Below are 19677 nucleotides of genomic sequence, written 5' to 3' on the forward strand. Positions count from 1 at the left end.
TGAGTCACCACAGCTTTCTAATTAGTTCTTAAGCAGTGACTTTAAACTTTAAAGTATTTATGCATTAATTTTGTCGCCAATATTTTTCCATCTGTTTGACAGGTAGCAATTCTATTTTCTTATGTTTTGTGAACACACTGCACTAATTTTATGTTAACCTGTATGCTTTTTATACAGGAATGGATTATTTGTTTTTTAGTTTTTACTCACTTCAGAAGCTCCTTAAAATGCGAGTGTGAGAAAATAGTGTACTAAAATTAGAATTTTAAAGTTATTTACTCTGTAGCATACTAAAATAATTGAACATTAGCCCAGATTTCAGGGAGGCAGTAGTAATGACATTTTAAGATGCTTGAAGTCTTACTGAAATGTGAATATGTTAAAAAGTTGTCCCAGTTACTAAGCAGTCTGTGTTGGGTTTTGCTTGTATGCAAATAGTTGCCCACAGTAGAGGGTTCTGCAAGGATCAGAGCCGCTCTTTGAGGCTTCTGCTGCTGACTCCCTGCTTCAGCTTGGTGAGGTTGAGGACCACAGACACAAAACTGGAAGCGTCTGACCTGTTACGTTGTCATCTCTAGATCCTGTCCGCTTCTCCCGCACCTGCTCAGCTGATGAACCGCTCCCAGACGTCCAGTTCCACCAGCGGCAGTATCACCCAGCAGACTATGCTGCTCGGGAGTACCTCTCCCACCTTAACGGCCAGCCAAGCCCAGATGTATCTCCGAGCTCAAATGGTAAGATACAAAATACCAGCTTTCCAGTGTCTAACTGCTGGAGAGTTCAAGTGTGTCTAAACTGGATAAAGTGAGGCATTTTTAATACTTGAACAGGAGTTAACAAGTATGTGTATATACTTAGCCTTTGTGCATTTATAAATGTGTATAAAATTCCACCTTGAAGTAGTAGGCCTTTTTGGTAAAATTATTTTTTAATACTTAGTAATTGATTTTAAAAACGTTCTTGCCATCTCAACAATTGAAGAGCTTTTAATAATTTTATAGTTTTAGTACTTACAGTAATATATAAAATAATTTTATTCTGCTGACATTGAAAATTTGTGGAAATAGTTGGAAATACTAAAACCTTAGTTTTTAACTATAAGGATTTGTCCTTGGACCTTCTTGAAGCTGGATTGGAGTTTGACACTTCAGATAATTCATAGCTTTGGTTATAATTGTCTCAAGTTTTATAATGTTGTCTTCTTATGTGTAATTCAAATTTTTTATTAATATAGAAATGTTGATTGATTATTCTATAAATAGGTTCCTACTGATTTCCTGAATTAATTGTTGAACTTGTTTTAAGGAATGTAGACAAAGTTAGACAAATGTTTTAGTATATGTGTCTTTATATAAATCATATATATGTATTAGTTAATTTTGCAGTAAGTTAGAGGTTGAATCCAGGCCTTCATGCATACTAGGCAAGCGTCCTGTCGACATTCAGCATCTTCAACCTCCTTAATATGCAGGTTTCTGACCAATGAGCTGAGTATAGAATCTGACCCCAGGTCTTCATTTAGAGTTGGCTGGGCAGTTCCCAGTGGTGATTTGGTGGGAAGTGATGATGGGCACAGCTCTTATTCTGTTCACGAATTGTGGGGCACACATCACCTTTCTTGTGGTTACTTTTCTCCCTTGAAGTCGTCTTTAATGATATGGTTTAAAATTTGGTTGAACCATTTGATTTGTGTGTGTGTGTGTGTGATGATTTGGACCTTTAAAATGGGCAGTTCATATGACTCAGTCTAATGGAATATATTCCTTTTGGAGGAGAGTGATTTGAGACTGCATGCACTGAAAAGAAGAAAATTTGTGGGTGAATTTATGTAGACTGAGTAAGTGAGTAAAGAAAGTGTAAAAGGTCTAGAGGAAGGAGGGGCTCAGGAGCGGGGAGGGGCGGTTAGGGGACAGGGACGGTGAATATGATCATTCTATATGTGCACATACACACTGAAACCCAGTACTGTACATTAATACCTACTACTAAAAATTCAAAATGAGGAAATACCCCTAGTTGATTTTAGTTTATGTAGCAGTAGGATGGTAATTCCTGGAATGACTTTAGAATAGTGTATCTAAGCACTGAAGCCTACTGTTACTGACTAAATTCGGTTCGGTTGAGTAGATTGTATTGTCTTAGAAATTAATGATACTTGTATTATAATAAAGGTCTGAAACAAGGCGAGGATGTACAGATTATGTTTTTCTTTTTTTGTCATTTTGTGTGAAGACATTTTGTTGCTCTGTTTTAACATTCTGACATTTACGTTTAGAATAAACAGCCTTTTACAGACAGTTTTAAAATCAGGAGCAACCGTACTTTGTTCTACAGCTAGGTTCCTTGTAGTGGAGAAATTGTAGTATGGTATGTGGCATTGTTATCTGTGTGGACCAAAGAGACCTATTGGTGTTTCTTTTCCTCTTTCTTACCAAAAATTAACCTATATTCTAATAAATTTTTATTTTCACTTTCCATCTTAGGAACCTGAGATAGTAGCTTTTATTTGAAACAAATTTGGTTTGAGGATTTCATATCACCAAAATCCATTTTTGTCTTTGAGTAGATTTTTTTTTTCCTACTCTCAGAATTGTGAGGTATTTTAAAGCTGTTGATAGCTTCTTTGAGCTCTGTGATTACAACCTTTTCTTTGTCATGTGAAGCCTTTTGTTTAGGAGGTGGTCCTAACTGGCATTGTCTCTCTGTCACAGGGTTCAGTGTCTTGCCTGCTTGCTGCACATTGTGTGTGGGACGTGTTCTTTAGTCTCAGGCTGTTACTTTTGGTTTTCTGTCTGTACAGCTGATTTTCACACCTGCTACCACTGTGGCTGCTGTACAGTCTGACATCCCTGTTGTCTCGTCGTCACCGTCACCTTCCTGTCAGTCTGCAGCTGCTCAGGTGAGACTGTCTGGCTTCACAGTATGCCCCTGAGGGCTGTGTCTCTCTCTTCGGAGAGACTGGCACTGCGCTCTCGGTTCAGCCTCCACTGCAGAGTGCATGGCCATGCCTTTCAGGTGAAATTCATGCACCACTGAGAACTTGGAGAACATGGTCGTTTGTAGAACTGACAATATAATTGAACAGAGATTTAGCTTTCTAGGTGTTCACTAAGGTTGATGAGAGTTTTGTTAATGACATTGTATTTTTAGTTTTATTATATACCAGATTCCTTTTTTATGGGAATTATATTATTTTTTGTAGACTTCTTTGCAAGCAGTTATATAATATATAAGTTGAAGTGGATGGTAGTTTTAAGTTAAAAATGTATTAAATCAGGCAAAATTTAAGTTAAAAACTTAAGTAGAATATTACTTTACTTGATACTATGGAAAACAATGAATGGTAACGTCTATCTTATTCACAAAAATTAAATGAAAGCAGAATATAAGCCTAAAGATAGAAGTAAAAACTTAACTCCCTGGGAGAGAACAGGGCGGCGGCTCTGCAAGTCCAGTCAGGGCTTTCTTGGGGCGTACAAAGAACATTACCTACAAAACAAAAATAGTGATAAATTGGACTTTATTAAAACTATAAATTATTCTTTAAAGAATCATCATGAAAATGAGTACGCAGATTACAGGCTGAAAAAAACTATTCACAATAAATGTATCTGACCAGGGGGCTGGAGAGGTGGCTCAGTGGTTAAGAGCACTGACTGCTCTTCCAGAGGTCCTGAGTTCAAATCCCAGCAACCACATGGTGGCTCACAATCACCTATAATGGAATCAGATGCCCTCTTCAGGTGTGTCTGAAGACAGCCACAGTGTACTCACATACATAAAATAAATAAATCTTTAAAAAAATGTATCTGACCAGAGATTGTACCTAGAATATGTTAAAAGAAATGCCTATAGCTTAATAATTGATTATGAGGTTAGTTTGGGCAAAAGATTTGAGGAGATAGTTTAAAACAAGACAATATATAGGCCAGGCATGGCATATGGTTTTAATTCCAGCACTTAGGAGGCAAATAGATCTCTTTGAGTTTGAGGCCAACCTGGTCTATATAGTGAATTTCTTAACAATCAGAACCAAAAAGTAAGACTCTGTCTCATCATCAACAACAGCAACTTCAAACAAAAAGTGAGCACATGAAAAAAATGTTCAACATCATAGATCATTATAGATATGTAACAGAACCATAATGAGCGTTATTAATACTCACCTGGGTGGCTGAAATGACTGATGAGCTACAGTAGATTATGACAGCTAAATAGTCTCTAAGTGCCAAATGTGTAAGCAGATGGTGGTGTATTTATACAGTGGGACCATGTTCACAGGTGGGGAGCAAGTCACAGATAAACCCGTAACAGCATGGTTATACAAGAAGTGCACCTGGGATTCTGCATTTCTAAAATTCCAGAATAGAGACAATTTTCCATAGTGCAAACATTCGATTAATGGTCCCTGAGGCAGAGAGGAAAGGTTGAGCGGGATGTTTTGTGTATTGGTGGGAATGGTGGCTATATGGTATATATCTGCTGTCAAAACTCATGGAACGGTTACATCCATTGTAAGTGATACCTCAATAAACTTCACATAAAATTATTTACGTTCAGAAAACTTTCAGCTAAACAATTAAGCAGATATTACTTTATGTGATGCTATTTTTAGACTTCATGGCAGACTCTCATATTGTATCATTTTTGGCCTTTTATTTAATTACATATTTATAATATCTTTTGTTCGTTTGGGGTGTGTTTTCAGTTTTTTCTTTTGACAGGGTTTTGCTGTGTAGCCTTGGCTGGCCTTGTACTTGGTGTGGGCTGCAGGCCTTGAACTCAAGGCAGTGTTCTTGTCTCAGTGTCTGTCCCAGTGCTGGGATCTCAGGCATGAGTCGCTGTCCCTGCTGCGCTGTGTCTCATTTCATGTTTCACTTTCTGGCAAGATGTAAGAAATGAGGTAGTAACAGCATTCTTTGACTTTTTTTTTTTTGAGAACCTCTTTGTGTATTCACATATTTAATAATAAAGACTAATTTTTATGTATTAGTTGTAAAGAGTGTGGCCAGATATACCAGAGTTTTCCTAACTCACTCCTGTTAGGTAGCAGTCAGTGGGTGCTAAGCTCCAACTTCTTTACTTACACTGGAAGTGATACCTCGGTTGTTAAACGGCCAATGAGGCAGTCAGAAACTACTTAGCACAGTGCCTGCCACATATCGAGGTATCATATCTACTGATTAGTGTTTACATTTGACATTGTGTGCAGACAAACCACACATTTGGTTCTTAGTTTTCAAGAAGCTAGAAATGAAGAGAGGAACATAGCTATTTAAATGATTTATAGTTTACACACTGACCCAGTATCTTAGGATATTATGACTGTTTACTGTGCTCTGGAGCACACCTTGCTTACCTATTTTTCATGATGAAAACGTTCTTACAAATCTTTGATCCAGCTCATATAGCTTATGAAAGTGGCCTCTGCTGCACTTGGATGTAAGCTGTTTGTGTGGCTCTGTGAGGGTCTGATGTAGTTGAGGCTTTCAGGAGAACTGGAGGAGTGGTGATTGGGCATTTTTCTGTGAATACTACGCTTTTGAAGTGGCAGTGAGTGAAGCTGGCAGTGGCTGGTGCTACTGACCCAGCGAAGGTATAACTTCAGGTTCAGTGCTGCTGCTTTTGAACCTTTTCCGCTACTTAAAAAGATTTGTAGTTTAATAATTTAATTAAAACTACAGTAGTCGGGTCTGGTGAGATGGCTCAGTGGGTAAGAGCACCCGACTGCTCTACCGAAGGTCCGAAGTTCAAATCCCAGCAACCACATGGTGGCTCACAACCATCCGTAATGAGATTTGACTCCCTCCTCTTCTGGAGTGTCTGAAGACAGCTACAGTGTACTTATATATAATAAAAATAAATAATCTTTAAAAAAAACTACAGTAGTTAGTAGATATCAGTTAATTTTTCCTCAGTGAAATACACACACACACACACACACATGCGTGTGCACACTATGTATGTATGTATGTATGTATGTATACACACACATATGGTCTAGTCTCATTGTGTACTTCTAGCTGACGGAGAAAAATACATACATAGATCAGGTGGCCTCAGATTCCCAGAGCTCCACTTGGGTTTGCTCTGGAGGGTTGGGATTAAAGGCGTGCACCATGATGACTGGCACTAAGGCTTCTGTGTAGAAGAGTAAGAAATCGTCCTTATGAAGGGGCACTGTGGGGAATGCTGATGTGAGGAGAAGTGATCTCTTTGCATTAAACAGCTGGAAGCTAAAGATCTACTGTGACTAGCACGACACTGACTTCCCATCTCTTGGGCAGAGAACACAGGATACTGTGACAGTGTTTGGTTCAAGTTAAAGGATTTTGAGACTATTTTGGCAGTGATATATTCATTATGTACCATAAAACATTAGAGTGAAGTTAGGAAAAATACATTATGCACAATGTCAGAAGATTTTCATAATATCATAGGCTTGGTTCAGGGGTAATGAAAATTAAAGCCAGGCTCTTAGCATGGATATTTTTTTCCTCAAAAGTGATGATGTCAAGGGCATCTCAATATGAGTCTTTCCAACAGTAAATCAATACTACCTTTGGTGCTCTAGTTCCTGTATTGTAATTTATTTAATCAAGTTGGTACATGAGTGATGATGGCAGCTGTTAGTTACAGTCTAAAAGCTCACATTGACCATATCTTACTTAGCTGTGGAGACAGGGCATTGCCTTCCAGAAACAGCAAGAGAGTTAGAGAAATGACGTGTGTGTGTGTGTGTGTGTGTGTGTGTGTGTGTGTGTGTGTGTGTGTGTAGGTGTCAAGTCTCTGCTGATCACACACTTCATTCTGACTCACTCATTCAAGATTTCCAGGTTATTCTTGGTTGTCACTATTATATGGTCCACTGCATGGATCATTCATAGAAAAGCTGATATTCTCTATATTCTCTATTATGTTGCCCTCCTCAGGAGAGTTTATTGTTCTGCTTATTTGTTTATTTCTGTACTTTTGGAGTCAAGGTCTTGCTGTGTGACCAAGATTGTGCTGGAATTAATGATGTATCTTAGGGTGGCCTTGAACTTGTCTGTGATCCTTCTGCTTCTGCCTCCTGCATGCTAGGATTATAGTCTTGGGCCACTATCCCTGACAGTTGATTTTTCCTTTTGTAATACCGGACATACTGGGCAAAGGTTCTCCTACCCAGCTACATCCCTGTTCTCCCAGAGACATTTTAATGTACCTCCACCCAGACACTGATGGCGTTTGTTAGTAAAGATGAACACGTTTTAGTGTTAGCATAAGAGCCTTACAGGGAACAGAATAACCTTTCAAATAGCTATAGGATGTACATTTCAAAATCAAATGTAAGAGAATATCCCAGACTTAGGAAGCGTCCGTGTTTGTGGTTCTGAGTGACAGACGAGGGAAATGTCAGTGCTGAGGATGAGAGCCTGTTAGCTCATCTCACCAGTCCCAGATGCGCACGCTGGTAATGCACACGCCAGCTAGACATTGTGGGAACGCCCTGGGCTGGGGGAGGGAAATTTCTCACAAAGGAGTTCAGGAAGCTCTTCTGAGAGAGGGGAGGGCATTATTGGATCAGGACTAAGGGCTTGAGAAAGAATGACATTTAGGTGAGCGGGGCCAGAACAAATGAAGGATGTACATGATGTGTTAGGGCCTGGTGAGAACAGTTCAGCAGGAACGTAAGAACTGTAGACCAGCGAGGAGAAAGTGGGGTCAGTGTGGTCTGGGCCGATATCACGAGCTTTTGGATGGCAACCCAAGGAGTACAGTACAGTTTACTTGTGTGAAACTTTAATACTAATGGTTATTAATATACATTGGCACACAATGGAAAGTATGTTGGGAAAATCTGAGAAGCTCCATATGATCTCATTTAGAAAGTTTTTCTGATGGTGTTAGTCATTTTTTGTTGCTATGACTACTAACCTAGGAGAAATAATATAAAAGGAGGGACATTTCTTTTGTCCTGTGGTTCCAGTTCATGGTGGGCCCTTGCTGTTCTTTTCTGGGTCATAGAGGCAGAGCATCATGGCAGGGGGTGTGTGGGCCAAAGACTATCATGGTAGGGAGTGTATGACAGACCAACTTGCTTACTTTTTGGCAGACAGGCAAAGAAGGTGGCAGGAAGGGACCAAGGCCCCAGATCTCCTCTCCTACAGATCTGCCTCCAGTAGTCTATTCAAACCTTAAGTCCTTTTGCTGAGTAAGCAGTGATGAAGGCAGGGTCCTCCTCCATCAGTTCCCACAGCAGCTGCCTCCGAGCAGACGAGTGTGGCACCAAGCCTTTAATCCATGTGCCTCTTTGTGGGCTTGAATGGGGAGGGACTTCATTTCCACAAATTAACGGTAGCTACAGAATTGTTGACGATTACCTGGCATGAGCATTTATTTGTCCTCTATTGACACTGCTTGGCATTTGGACAGAGAGTGTACCCTTGAGTACCAGCTGAGGTGGATGTGGAGTCAGGACCCTGAGAGTGCAGAAGATAGGACTTGGCAGCATCTTTAGTCTTGACATGTTGGAACCTCCTGTGACCCTCTGAGGACCACTGCTAGCACTAACTGCATTTGGTGCATGTGTCACAGAGGCGAGAGGCCATGCAGCTTTTGGAGAGGCATTTTCTGCTTTGCTGTTGAGAAAGGTATAAGCTCAAGTAGGATGAAATGGGATAATCCCATCTGTTTACAATGGTTAGAATGGCCCCAGCATAGGCAGGATACCACACAGACCCATTTCACAGCTGTGGATCCTGTGTCAGCTCAAAAGAGCCAGTTCTCAAAGGCAAAGAATGGTCAGCAACATTATTTAAATTTCAGTTTTCTGAAAATGCTTCTCATAAGTATCACGATGGAGTTGTGGATTGGATGAATCAGGTGTCTTGCAGCACTACCCCAACACGGCTAGTTTACAGTTCATTGCTGTCAGCCCTTCCCCCTCAGTCTTTGGTTTTCATTTAGCTCCTCTTGTTCTTCCTATCCTCTTGCTCTTCATTCACACTGGCCTGTACCTGCCCTTACGGCCTTTAAAACCTGTAACATTTAAGATATGCTCACTTAGATGGGATCAGTGAGTTGTCTCAGGAGCTTGGCCCTCCTTGTGTACGAGGCATAATGTTAATTGATGTTAAGATCTTAAGATCGTTCTTCCCAAATCAGCTAAAGCCATCTGTTTTTATCTTTACTTTTTGTTATGTGGTTCTTAGGTTCAGAATTTAACCTTACGCAGCCAGAAGCTGGGTGTCTTATCTAGCTCACAGAATGGCTCACCAAAAAGCGCTGGTCAAACCCAGTCCTTGACAATTTGCCATAATAAAACAACAGTGACCAGTTCTAAAATCAGCCAACGAGACCCTTCTCCAGAGAGCAGGAAGGGAGGAAGCCCAGGTCTGGAATCCCGGAGCACGGCCGTCACTCGGACATCAAGCATCCACCAGTTAATAGCACCAGGTGGGTACACAGTCACGGCAAGCAGTTGTCTCATACAAAGGGATCTGCTACTTGAGTAAGAGTAACAGTGTTCAAACATTTTAAAATGAGGATTTTTATAAGTTAAAGAAGATCTCACTAAGTAGCTTGAAAACAACCGGAAGAGCCGGGCGTGGTGGCGCATGCCTTTAATCCCAGCACTCGGGAGGCAGAGGCAGGCGGATTTCTGAGTTCGAGGCCAGCCTGGTCTACAAAGTGAGTTCCAGGACAGCCAGGGCTATACAGAGAAACCCTGTCTCGAAAAACCAAAAAAAAAAAAAAAAAAAAAAAAAAAGAAAACAACAGGAAGAAAGCCTAGTAGCTAAAACAGATTATAACAGCAGAAAAGATGGTCTTCTGTTGCTGTTACATGATACTTGACTAGATCTTTATTATGTGCTGGTCTCCCTTTATATCAGTAAAACCTTTTAGTACTTAAAAAAAGCATGTCTTAGCTTTAGTGAAATGGTTTTTAAGCTCTTAGAAAAAAAATAAGTGTATTTTGTGTAAGTCATTAGGAGGAATAATTTGTTACTTTTCCAAAACAAAAGATTGTGCAAATAAGGACATGATTTTTCCAAGCCCTCCTGCATCAGCACCAGTGTGGGACTTCATCTGGGAGCAGGTTGTCCAGGGATTGCATCTTTCCTTTCTTATCAAGCTGTCATGGTCTCTTCTGCAGGTAACCCTGCTCCTGGTTCTTAAAGTGAAAACCTTGCTTGGGCTTTCCAGAGGGAGCTTCCTGTCTCCCGTTCTGTACTATTGAAATCTACTTCCCCATCTAGACAGACGTCTCTGTGTGTTTGCTACTGGGGATTGAATCTAGAGCCTTGCCCATGTGCTACACGAGCGTTCTAACATGGAGTTACATCCCTTTAACTTGGCATCGTCTGATTTCTCTGAGTTGAGATGTGTCCTGACTCTGACCTTTCATAACAGCCCTTGTTTATATACTTCCTGGCCTCGAGCATCCTTCCTAGACTCCGTAGTGACCTGAGCATCTCTGCTTGTGAGAGCATGGATCTTTAGTGCTCTACTTGACTATGTCTTGTCTTCTTTCAGATTCACCTTTTCATCTTGATAGCACTAAGTTGTGCTTTACATTCATTTGCCTGTAAAGGGTAGGCAGCTATGTATTCGATGAGTCCATCCCTCAGTTTTCCACACTTACACTTTGGAAATTATCCCACCATGTTGCTCTTTAGCATTATTTAGCTATCACAGTGCTTAGATTGTTATGAATGAATCTCACATATGCACTATAAACTTTGCTAACAAATCCTTTCATGCTGTAGTTAGATATGGTTTCTTTTTTTAAAAATATCTATGTCCTGGTCTGTGTTGTCTCTAGGGCCAGATAACTGGGTTTTTGCAGAGAATTGTCTGGAGTCTTCTCAGCCTCAAAGTACATCCTGCCAGGATTGTGAGAGCCAGTGGGGAACAGCGTTGGCCCCTAAGCCTGAAGCGACTGGGTGCTTCAGGGTAGAGTTTCTAGTGAGACCTGCCATCTTATTTTTCCTTAGCTAGAACCATGCCAACAGTCATTTTAAATAGAGAAAAAGACCAAACCCTCTATTTGTAGTCTAATGTAGTTGCCTAGTAGTTACTACAGTGGACATGGTTACTGTTTTCTTGTATATATTTTTAGGGTGTTAAAAATAACTTGATTTTCTTTACCATTTGTCCTTAAGAGTGGAAGCCTTCACTTGTTGGTAATTCTATTTATTTATTTATAACCCAAGCTGGTGTTGAACTCATGATAGCTCTCCTGTCTCAGCCTCTGATATCAGCCCAACTGATAATTCTGATAGTTTTGTCTTTAATATATAAAGGTAAAAGTTCACTTTTAAGCAGTTTTTAGAGGGCTTCTTTCTTTTTCCTTTTTTCTTATCTAGACAGTATTTCAGCATATAGTGAAAAAGTCCTCTACTGCTTTGTCTAGGTACCTTGGATGTCCCAGGTCAAAGCCTGATCATGCCCAGCTCTAATGAGGACATCTTTTCCCCTTGTCCCTTGTCTTTGTCCTCATAAGAACTTTCCTGTGAGTGCACAGTGGTAGGTGAGGGAAGCTTGCTGGTACTTCTTTAGGAACATTGTTGGGGGGTGGGCTTGCTTATTTTGTGTGTAGGCAGCATGAGCATTTCACAGTGTGTGTCAGGTTAGAGGACGGCTTGTAGGAGTCAGTTCTTTCCTTCTACTGTGTGGGTTCCAGGGATTGAATGCAGGTCACCAGGGTTGTCAGCAAGTGCCTTTTCCTGTTGAGTCAGCCCTGGATTTCTTTTTATTGGTTTAGAACTCTCTGCCTTGTCAGGGCCTTCCTCCCAGGATTCCATGTGACCTTAATTTTCTAGCCTCACCATCTCTAAATATAGCCACTTTGGGGGTTTGGTTTCAACATGTGAATTTGGGGAAAGGGGAACAAACAGTTTATAATAGAGCCCTCGACTCAGGATTTGATATGTGATTTTAGTTAATCTGTCATATATTGCATTAGTTTAGTACCATGTAGACTTCATGGGGTTGTAGTAATTATTGAATAAAATGATATATTATTATAAATAATAAGAGAAATTGTGTCAGTCATTAATCTTTCAAATATTAGGCCACTCTGACAACAATAAAGTCTTCATTAAAGTTGAAGAAAGTCACCAGTAAGGCACAGCTTTCTAGAGATGGTCAGCTTTCTTGCTCACAGTCCTGTCCTCCATTCTAGGATCATCCTTGCACTCTGAATTCTGATCTGAGAAGATTTTTAACTTAGATGAAGAATAGACTTTTCCTTTACTAAAATATCAGCTTATTTTAGTACTTAATATGGCTTACCTACTAGATCACAGAAAGCTTATCCTAGTGGATGCATCAGCTGTGTTCAGGAACATGATCCATGTGGGCTGGAGAGACACTTAGCAGTTAAGAATGACTGTTGTTCTTGTGAGGACGAGAGATCTGTTCCTTGGCTCCATGGAGGATGGTTCACAGCCATCTGTAGCTCCAGATCGAGGGAATCTTGATGCTGTCTTCAGGCCTTCTCAGGGACTCACACTCATGTGCACACACCACACATAGACACATAACTAAAAATCAAGTGTATGGAAAAGATGATGAAATTAAATTATAACTTGTTTTTTTTTTTTTTAAATGACGGCAAATGATCTGTTTCCTTATCTGAGAGAAGGACTAACAGTACTCACTCAGCAGCTGTTGTCCGAGCACTGATGAGAGACTTGAAATCACTTCCAGGACGGCCGGACTTTACTCACGGTTCTCTTTTGAATACTGTATAACATAGCTATCACCATGTTTGTATAGAGCTGGCAGTCTTAATTTGAATTAATAGTTTATGTGAAAAAAAATTTTTTAAATATAGCCTTTGTATTTTATTTTATTTTATTTTTTTTTTTTGGTTTTTTGAGACAGAGTCTCTCTGTATATATAGCCCTGGCTGTCCTGGAACTCACTCTGTAGACCAGGCTGGCCTCGAACTCAGAAATCTGCCTGCCTCTGCCTCCCAAGTGCTGGGATTAAAGGTGTGTGCCACCACTGCCCGGCAAAAATATTTTTAGATTAAGCCTCTGTTCTAATACTGAGCTGAAACCTCAGTTCTCCATTTAGAAACAATATCGATTGAAAGTTCTAAATACTCTTTGAGGTATTAATTAGATGTTAATTTCTTTAAAGGACTGCTATAGTTTTTAAACAAATCATTTCATATAATTTTTGCCTCTGTGTATTTGTGCACCTCATGTGTTCTTGGTAACGCAGGAGGCCGAAAGAGGGCATTGGACCCCTGGGACGGGAGTCACAGATAGTTACGGGCAGCGCTGTGGATGCTGGGAAGCAAATCCAGGTTCTCCCTCTGGAAGAGCAAGCAACCAGTGCTCTTAGCTGCTGAGAAGTCTTTTCAGCCTGATCCCTAAATTTTAAATTTTAATCAAATACAAAAATGTTTAAAAAAAAAGTTATTCAAACTTTATATAATGCTTTTGTCATAAATGTGGTTGAATATAAAATGATGTAAGTAATGCTTACATAACTTTTATATTTACATTGCAAGATTGAAAATTCTGTCTTTAGATTTGATATAGATGACTATTTCGTTTGAGGTGGGGGCCAGGGGTAAGTAGAGACTTTGACATGGGGTCTCCTTACAGCCTTGGGTGGCCTGGGACTCACTATGTAGATCAAGCTGGTCTCTAAGTTAGAGATCCGAGTGCCTGTGCCTTCTGAGTGCTAGGATTAAAGGTGTGCCTGTCATGCCCAGCTTAGATGTGTTTGCTTTTGTGCAGTATGAAGCAGTCATTTCAGTTTATCTTCCAGTACATTCAGTTTTTAGTTCTAGATAGGGAGGATTTCATCAGCTTCTGCCCTATGAAGAGGCATCATGGTGGTAACCACTCACAACCTTGGGTGATCCCTGTCTAAGTGTGTCCTTGTTGAGCATCTCTGTGGAGGAGAATCTGATACCAGCCACTGCTTATCCTTCATTCCGGGGCTTCCATTGAGTGGGAAGGGAGAAACACCATCCTTACTTATGTAGCATGATCTCACTTCTTCATTCTCTGCGAGAAATAGATTGCTCACTTAGATTTGGACTGGCTTGAGCACTACAAGATTCAGCCCTGGGTCTTGCAGAATTGGAGTTTTATGTGAAACAATTTTCTTTCTGATCAAACAATTAAGACTTTATCTGAGCTAAAACACTTACTTGGGAAGCTTTCTAGGTAACTGATTTTGCTGTTATTTTGAGACGTGTTTTGTCCTAGATAGGATGAGATCTTTGATCTTGAAGTGACCCTTATGTGTACTGTGCTTGTTGAGTGATAGTGCTTCTTCAGAGAAGAGACAGACTCCAGTGCATAGTCCCAGTGCTAAAAGTTAATGCAGCCATTCTGATGAAGGAAGGTGTAGAACAAATGAAGGCCTATGTATGCGATGGTACATACGTGATTGTATATATGCAGTTGTGCAATGCGATTGTACATATGCAATTATAATAGGCGATTGTACACAGGCGATTGTATGTATGCGATTGTACATATGTGGTTAGGTTGTTTTTCCTTCAGCATTTCACAGTATAGTCACTTGATCCAGTATTTTTAGCTTTGCAAGGAAAATATGTGGTTACAGAATTTCAAATTAATCATAACTAAAAGACTTGTAATAGACTGCTAGTGACTGACATGAAAGCTCTCTTCCTTTAGGTTTATGTAAAACTATTCTGTTTTGAAATCAGTACTAATTGTCATTTTTTTCTCTCACAGCTTCATATTCTCCAATTCAGCCTCATTCTCTAATCAAACATCAACAGATTCCTCTTCATTCACCACCTCCTAAAGTTTCCCATCATCAGCTGATATTACAACAGCAACAACAGCAAATTCAGCCAATCACCCTTCAGAGTCCAAGTCAAGATCCACCCCCATCCCAGCACTGTATCCCACTCCCAAACCATGGCCTTTCTCCGGCTCCCAGTAATGCCCAGTCACAGCATTGCTCCCCAATTCAGAGCCATCCTCCGCCTTTAACTGTGTCTCCCAATCAGGCACAGTCCGCACAGCAGTCTGTAGTGGTGTCTCCTCCCCCACCTCATTCCCCAAGTCAGTCTCCTACTATAATTATTCATCCACAAGCACTTATCCAGCCACACCCTCTTGTGTCTTCAGCTCTTCAAACAGGGCCAAATTTGCAGCAGGCTGATCAGGTACAGTCCACAGCACAGCTGAATCTTCCATCCCATCTTCCACTTCCAGCATCCCCTGTTGTACACATTGGCCCTGTCCAGCAGTCTGCCTTGGTGTCCCCTGGTCAGCAGATAGTGTCCCCAACATCACACCAGCAGTATTCAACCCTACAGTCCTCTCCAATTCCCATCGCAACCCCTCCACAGATGTCGGCATCTCCTCCAGCTCAGATCCCACCACTGCCCTTGCAGTCTATGCAGTCTTTACAAGTGCAGCCTGAAATTCTATCCCAGGGCCAGGTTTTGGTGCAGAATGCTTTGGTGTCAGAAGAGGAGCTACCTGCTGCAGAAGCTTTGGTCCAGTTGCCATTTCAGACTCTTCCTCCTCCACAGACTGTTGCGGTAAATCTACAAGTACAGCCGCCAGCACCTGTTGATCCACCAGTGGTAAGCCCTTGGCAGCTCTTTGACTTTCTTGCTGAACTGAACGTAAATCTGTTTCTCCCACACTATGGTGTACTGCTAAGTCTCAATGACTATGGTCTTTTTAAGTTTGCATTTTTCCTGTGTCAGATTCTGACAATGTATTGTATAAGCAAAGGAAAAACTGTTGTTTGTTTTGGTATGGTTGCATGCTTTAAGTTTGTATGGTTATGAAAGTCCCTCGTTAATTTATTACTATTTAAACAAATCCATCTGCTATCTTTACAGAGTTGATTTTTTTTCCCCAAGGGAATGCATTTGAACCAGTGTCATCTGCACAAAGTTTTTTCTCTTAAGGTGATTATCCTTCATAGCTCCCTTCTGTTGCTTGTATGTTCTTAAACGCATGGTTTACCTAGCTAACCTTTTAGTCGCGTGCACTCAGAAGCCCTGGGCCTTGAGCAGCTCTTCTTTGATGGAAGAGGTATGATTGTATGTGTAACTTTTCTGATGAAATTATGTTCTGTAATTAAAACTGTTAAGAAATTTATTCTATGGAAGAGTTCAACTTTATAAAAAACTGACTGTTTAAAATTTCTATTATACTACGAGAAAAATATATACTTAAATTAGTTTTCAGTTAAAAGGGTAAAAGTTTGAGTTTCTGACTTTGATACCGAGAATGAAAGAGCTGTAACACATGGAGTAAAAGTTTTGAGTAATTGGGTTTCAGTGGCGTGTATCAGAATGAACCTCTAGAAAGGGTCACATGGTGCCGAAAAAGTGTCTTGAAATATTTTTCTTTTTCAAAATTTTCTCTAAAAGAATTATTAAAATTTATAAGAAGATTTATACAAAAATTGAAATAAGGTATTTATGAGTTTAATCAAAAATGACCAAATTCAGTTTCTCACTGAGAAAAAGAATTTTTCTAAAAGGAAGTTTTGTGTCGAACTTTGAAAATCACTCAAGGGCTGGTGAGATGGCTCAGTGGGTAAGAGCACCCGACTGCTCTTCCAAAGGTCTGGAGTTCAAATCCCAGCAACCACATGGTGGCTCACAACCATCTGTAACAAGATCTGACTCCCTCTTCTGGAGTGTCTGAAGATAGCTACAGTGTACTTACATATAATAAATAAATAAATCTTTAAAAAAAAAATTAAAAAAAAAAAAAAAAGAAAATCACTCAAAGTCAGACGTGGTTTGATTCTCTTGTTATGCCAGTTCTTGGGCAGCTGGAGCAGAGGATCATGAGTGTGGGCCATCCTGGACTGTCCAGTGAGTTTAAAAGCAGCCCTGCCTGCTTACAGAGTTCCTGCAGAGTAGACTTAAGTAACACTGATTGCAGGAGGGAAAGGGGTTGCACTCTCTTCATTAGTAGAGACATTTGACTCTTAGTCCCCAGTTTATCCTTCTAAGTGATCTTAATAGGCTTAGAGGTGCTGCTCAGTCCTACCTGTTACTACCCTGGGAAGCCAGATAAGTTTACCATTTAATTATGCCTCTGTCTTTTCCTTTAATAGGTTTTTAGAGCACTTAACAACAGGTTTTGTCTTAAGGATGTAGCTCAGTGGTAGACTGCTTGTTCAACATGTGTCAGGCCCTGGTCCAATCCCCAGTACTGCCGAAAGAAAACCATGAAGAACAAAGGTTTAGGGAAAATACAGTACTTTCAAAGGAATCAAATATAATTTAATTTTCTCAACATTTAATTCAGTGTTTGGTTTTTAATGAGTAAACAATAAAATTTCTATAATCCATATTATTTTAAATTATTTTTATAGGAAGACTTTGGATAAACATATTTAGGGTAGAAGTGCCAAAGAAAAACCCACTTTAAATATTAAGTGAGAAATATTTTTGGGTCTCTTTTGCTGACTTTGCTTTCTATTTTGAAAACACAAAGCCACTGTCATTTCTGGAAGTTTCCTCTGTTGCTGTCTGCCTGCATTCTTTTCATATCAGCTGTTGACTAAGTGGCTGTTTTGTTGTTGTTGTTGTTGTTGTTAATAAAAGGGTTTTTTTAATCAAAACCACCCTTGATTATTTCAAGTGCTTAAGTACAGATATGTTTCTTTCCAATAAGATATAAACATTTGAATGAAAAAGGTGAATTATCAAAATAAATCAGTATGTTTTCAGAAAAGATATTTCTAAAACAGAAATAGTTTGTTTGTTTTAAGTTGAGATTCAGGTGTAAGTCAGGCATGTTGAGGGTAGATGATTTAGAGCTAATCAGCAAATTGCCTCAGTTTATTTAGGAAAGGGAGACAGATGGGAATATGGACTTTACTGAGGTAGGTTTGGTGGTCTGCGTTATATTTAGGATAGTTAGTTACAGTTACGAGCTAAATAGAACTTGTGCAAGTTTTGTAATGATCTTGTGAGCAAAACCTCCAGCTAACTGCCTTTCCCAGTAGTTTAGCTGTTGTGTTTAGATGGTTTTTGTGCTGACTGTACCAGATGTGTGTGACATTTCTTTTGCCTCCTTTATTTACCTGTTACCTTGTTTTTCTTTTTTTGGGAGATTACGGGGAGATCTCTGTATTTAACCTCATCTTAAGAATGAAAACTATTTTATAGTGTTCCTTGATGGAAATTTGAAAAGCAGTGCTATTCATGTTATAGCCTTTTATTTTTAAAAAAATACTTTTCAAAAATTATAATTCTGTTCATGGTCAAGCCCTGATTCCTTAAGCGATTTTGTAAGTAGCTGGGTAGCAGTACATGGCAGTGTCAAGGGTGAAGAGAGCTGTGGCAGCTTAGTAGTCATGCTCTTTGTAGGGAAAGTGTAGTCTCTTAAGGGGATGTAATGGGTTAAATCGCACTGTTAATAACGCCAGTTGTCTGGGTCCTCCAGTCAGCTCTGCTCCCACCCCTGTGAGCTGACACTGTGCCAACCCGGTACCAGGAAGGCCTGCTTTATGGTTGCTGATTGTTGTCTCTGTTAGCCCTGAGCTGTTTAGGGCAGTGACTTAGTCTGGGCTGACCTTTACCCTCACATTAAACACTGCTGTTACCATGAGCAGACACTAGTGGCCGGCCGTCCACTGTGTGGTATGCCGTGCCGGGGACCACTTCCACTTGTGAGGTTACGCTTTTGGTGAAACTGTTTTCTAGTTTCTGGGTTGTGAAAAAGTATCTTGCAAATTTTTTTATGTCTATTTAGAACTTGATAATAGTTCAAGATATCATGTTAAGTATAAAATGAGTCTAGTGGGATTTTAGAAGGAATTTTTTTGAGGGAGGTCATATGTTTGTTTTTTCTTGCTGCTGTTCCCATGCGGTATTGCTGTGTGCCCAGGTTGGCCTTGAGCTCAGTATTCTGTCTCAGGCTTCTAAGTGCTGGAGTTACAAGGCTGTGCCACCATTCCTGGACAGATGTTTACTTTATTCTAAATAGATGTTTAGAGTTGGTGTTTTTTTTTTAACTAGTATTACTTGTTGTTGTGTATATATCTTCATAAATAAAACTTCATAGTACCTTACATGGTTTATGCCAGATTCAGAAATCCTGACTATTTTCATATTTAATTCTAGACACCTAAAATTATCAAACTTTTTCAACAATTTGACTAAAAATGTAACACTGGATGCCACTTAAAGTTATTTTATGAATGTTCAGGGTTTTTTTTATTAAGATTTATTACAGTTTTAATTAGTTAAATATTTTTTTAAAAAGTCTCAACCTTTGTAAATTTGAGAGAAAGCTTTGGCACAGGGAAGGAAATGAGCTTTTGACAGCGTTGTGTTAGTAGAGCATCATCTTTCATAAATACCAAGCAGGCAAAGCACTTTCATCTATTATTTTCCAGAGGCACTTTGAAACTTAATCCTTACATTTGATAAAGTGTTAGGTGGGTAATTTTGTTCTAATTTCATGGTTTCATGGCTCCCTCTCTGTGATTTTGATGTCATAGTACTTCAGGAAATCTTCACACTTGGATAAAAGGGGCTAAACCTTCCCATGGGAACCAAAAATAGATCCTATGTATCTTAGGGTGTGTCTACTGTGTTAAAGAAAGATGTTTTCTGCATATATCATACTAGCTTCTAAGAGTTCATTTGATTCTTGAATACAACAGAAAGGGAATGAAAAAATCATTGCTGGCTTTACT

General features: G+C 39.7%; 1 protein-coding gene across 5 annotated transcripts in view; it reads left to right on the forward strand.

Annotated features, from left to right (window-relative positions):
- Positions 1-19677, forward strand: part of Phc3 (polyhomeotic homolog 3) — a 68828-nt gene that overhangs the window by 17718 nt on the left and 31433 nt on the right. For 2 of the 5 annotated variants that reach the window (XM_029474909.1, XM_029474911.2), the window contains exons 5-9: positions 579-734; positions 2801-2899; positions 9195-9438; positions 14718-15583; positions 15869-15916. In XM_029474909.1, the coding sequence (XP_029330769.1) occupies positions 579-734; positions 2801-2899; positions 9195-9438; positions 14718-15583; positions 15869-15916 (1413 nt within the window). The remainder of the gene's footprint in view (positions 1-578; positions 735-2800; positions 2900-9194; positions 9439-14717; positions 15584-15868; positions 15917-19677) is intronic. The other 3 variants (XM_021157279.2, XM_029474910.1, XM_021157280.2) reach the window with 3 other exon arrangements.

Source organism: Mus caroli, unplaced genomic scaffold (assembly GCF_978045245.1).
Source record: "Mus caroli unplaced genomic scaffold, Mus_caroli_1 scaffold_3, whole genome shotgun sequence".
Lineage (NCBI taxonomy): Eukaryota > Metazoa > Chordata > Mammalia > Rodentia > Muridae > Mus > Mus caroli.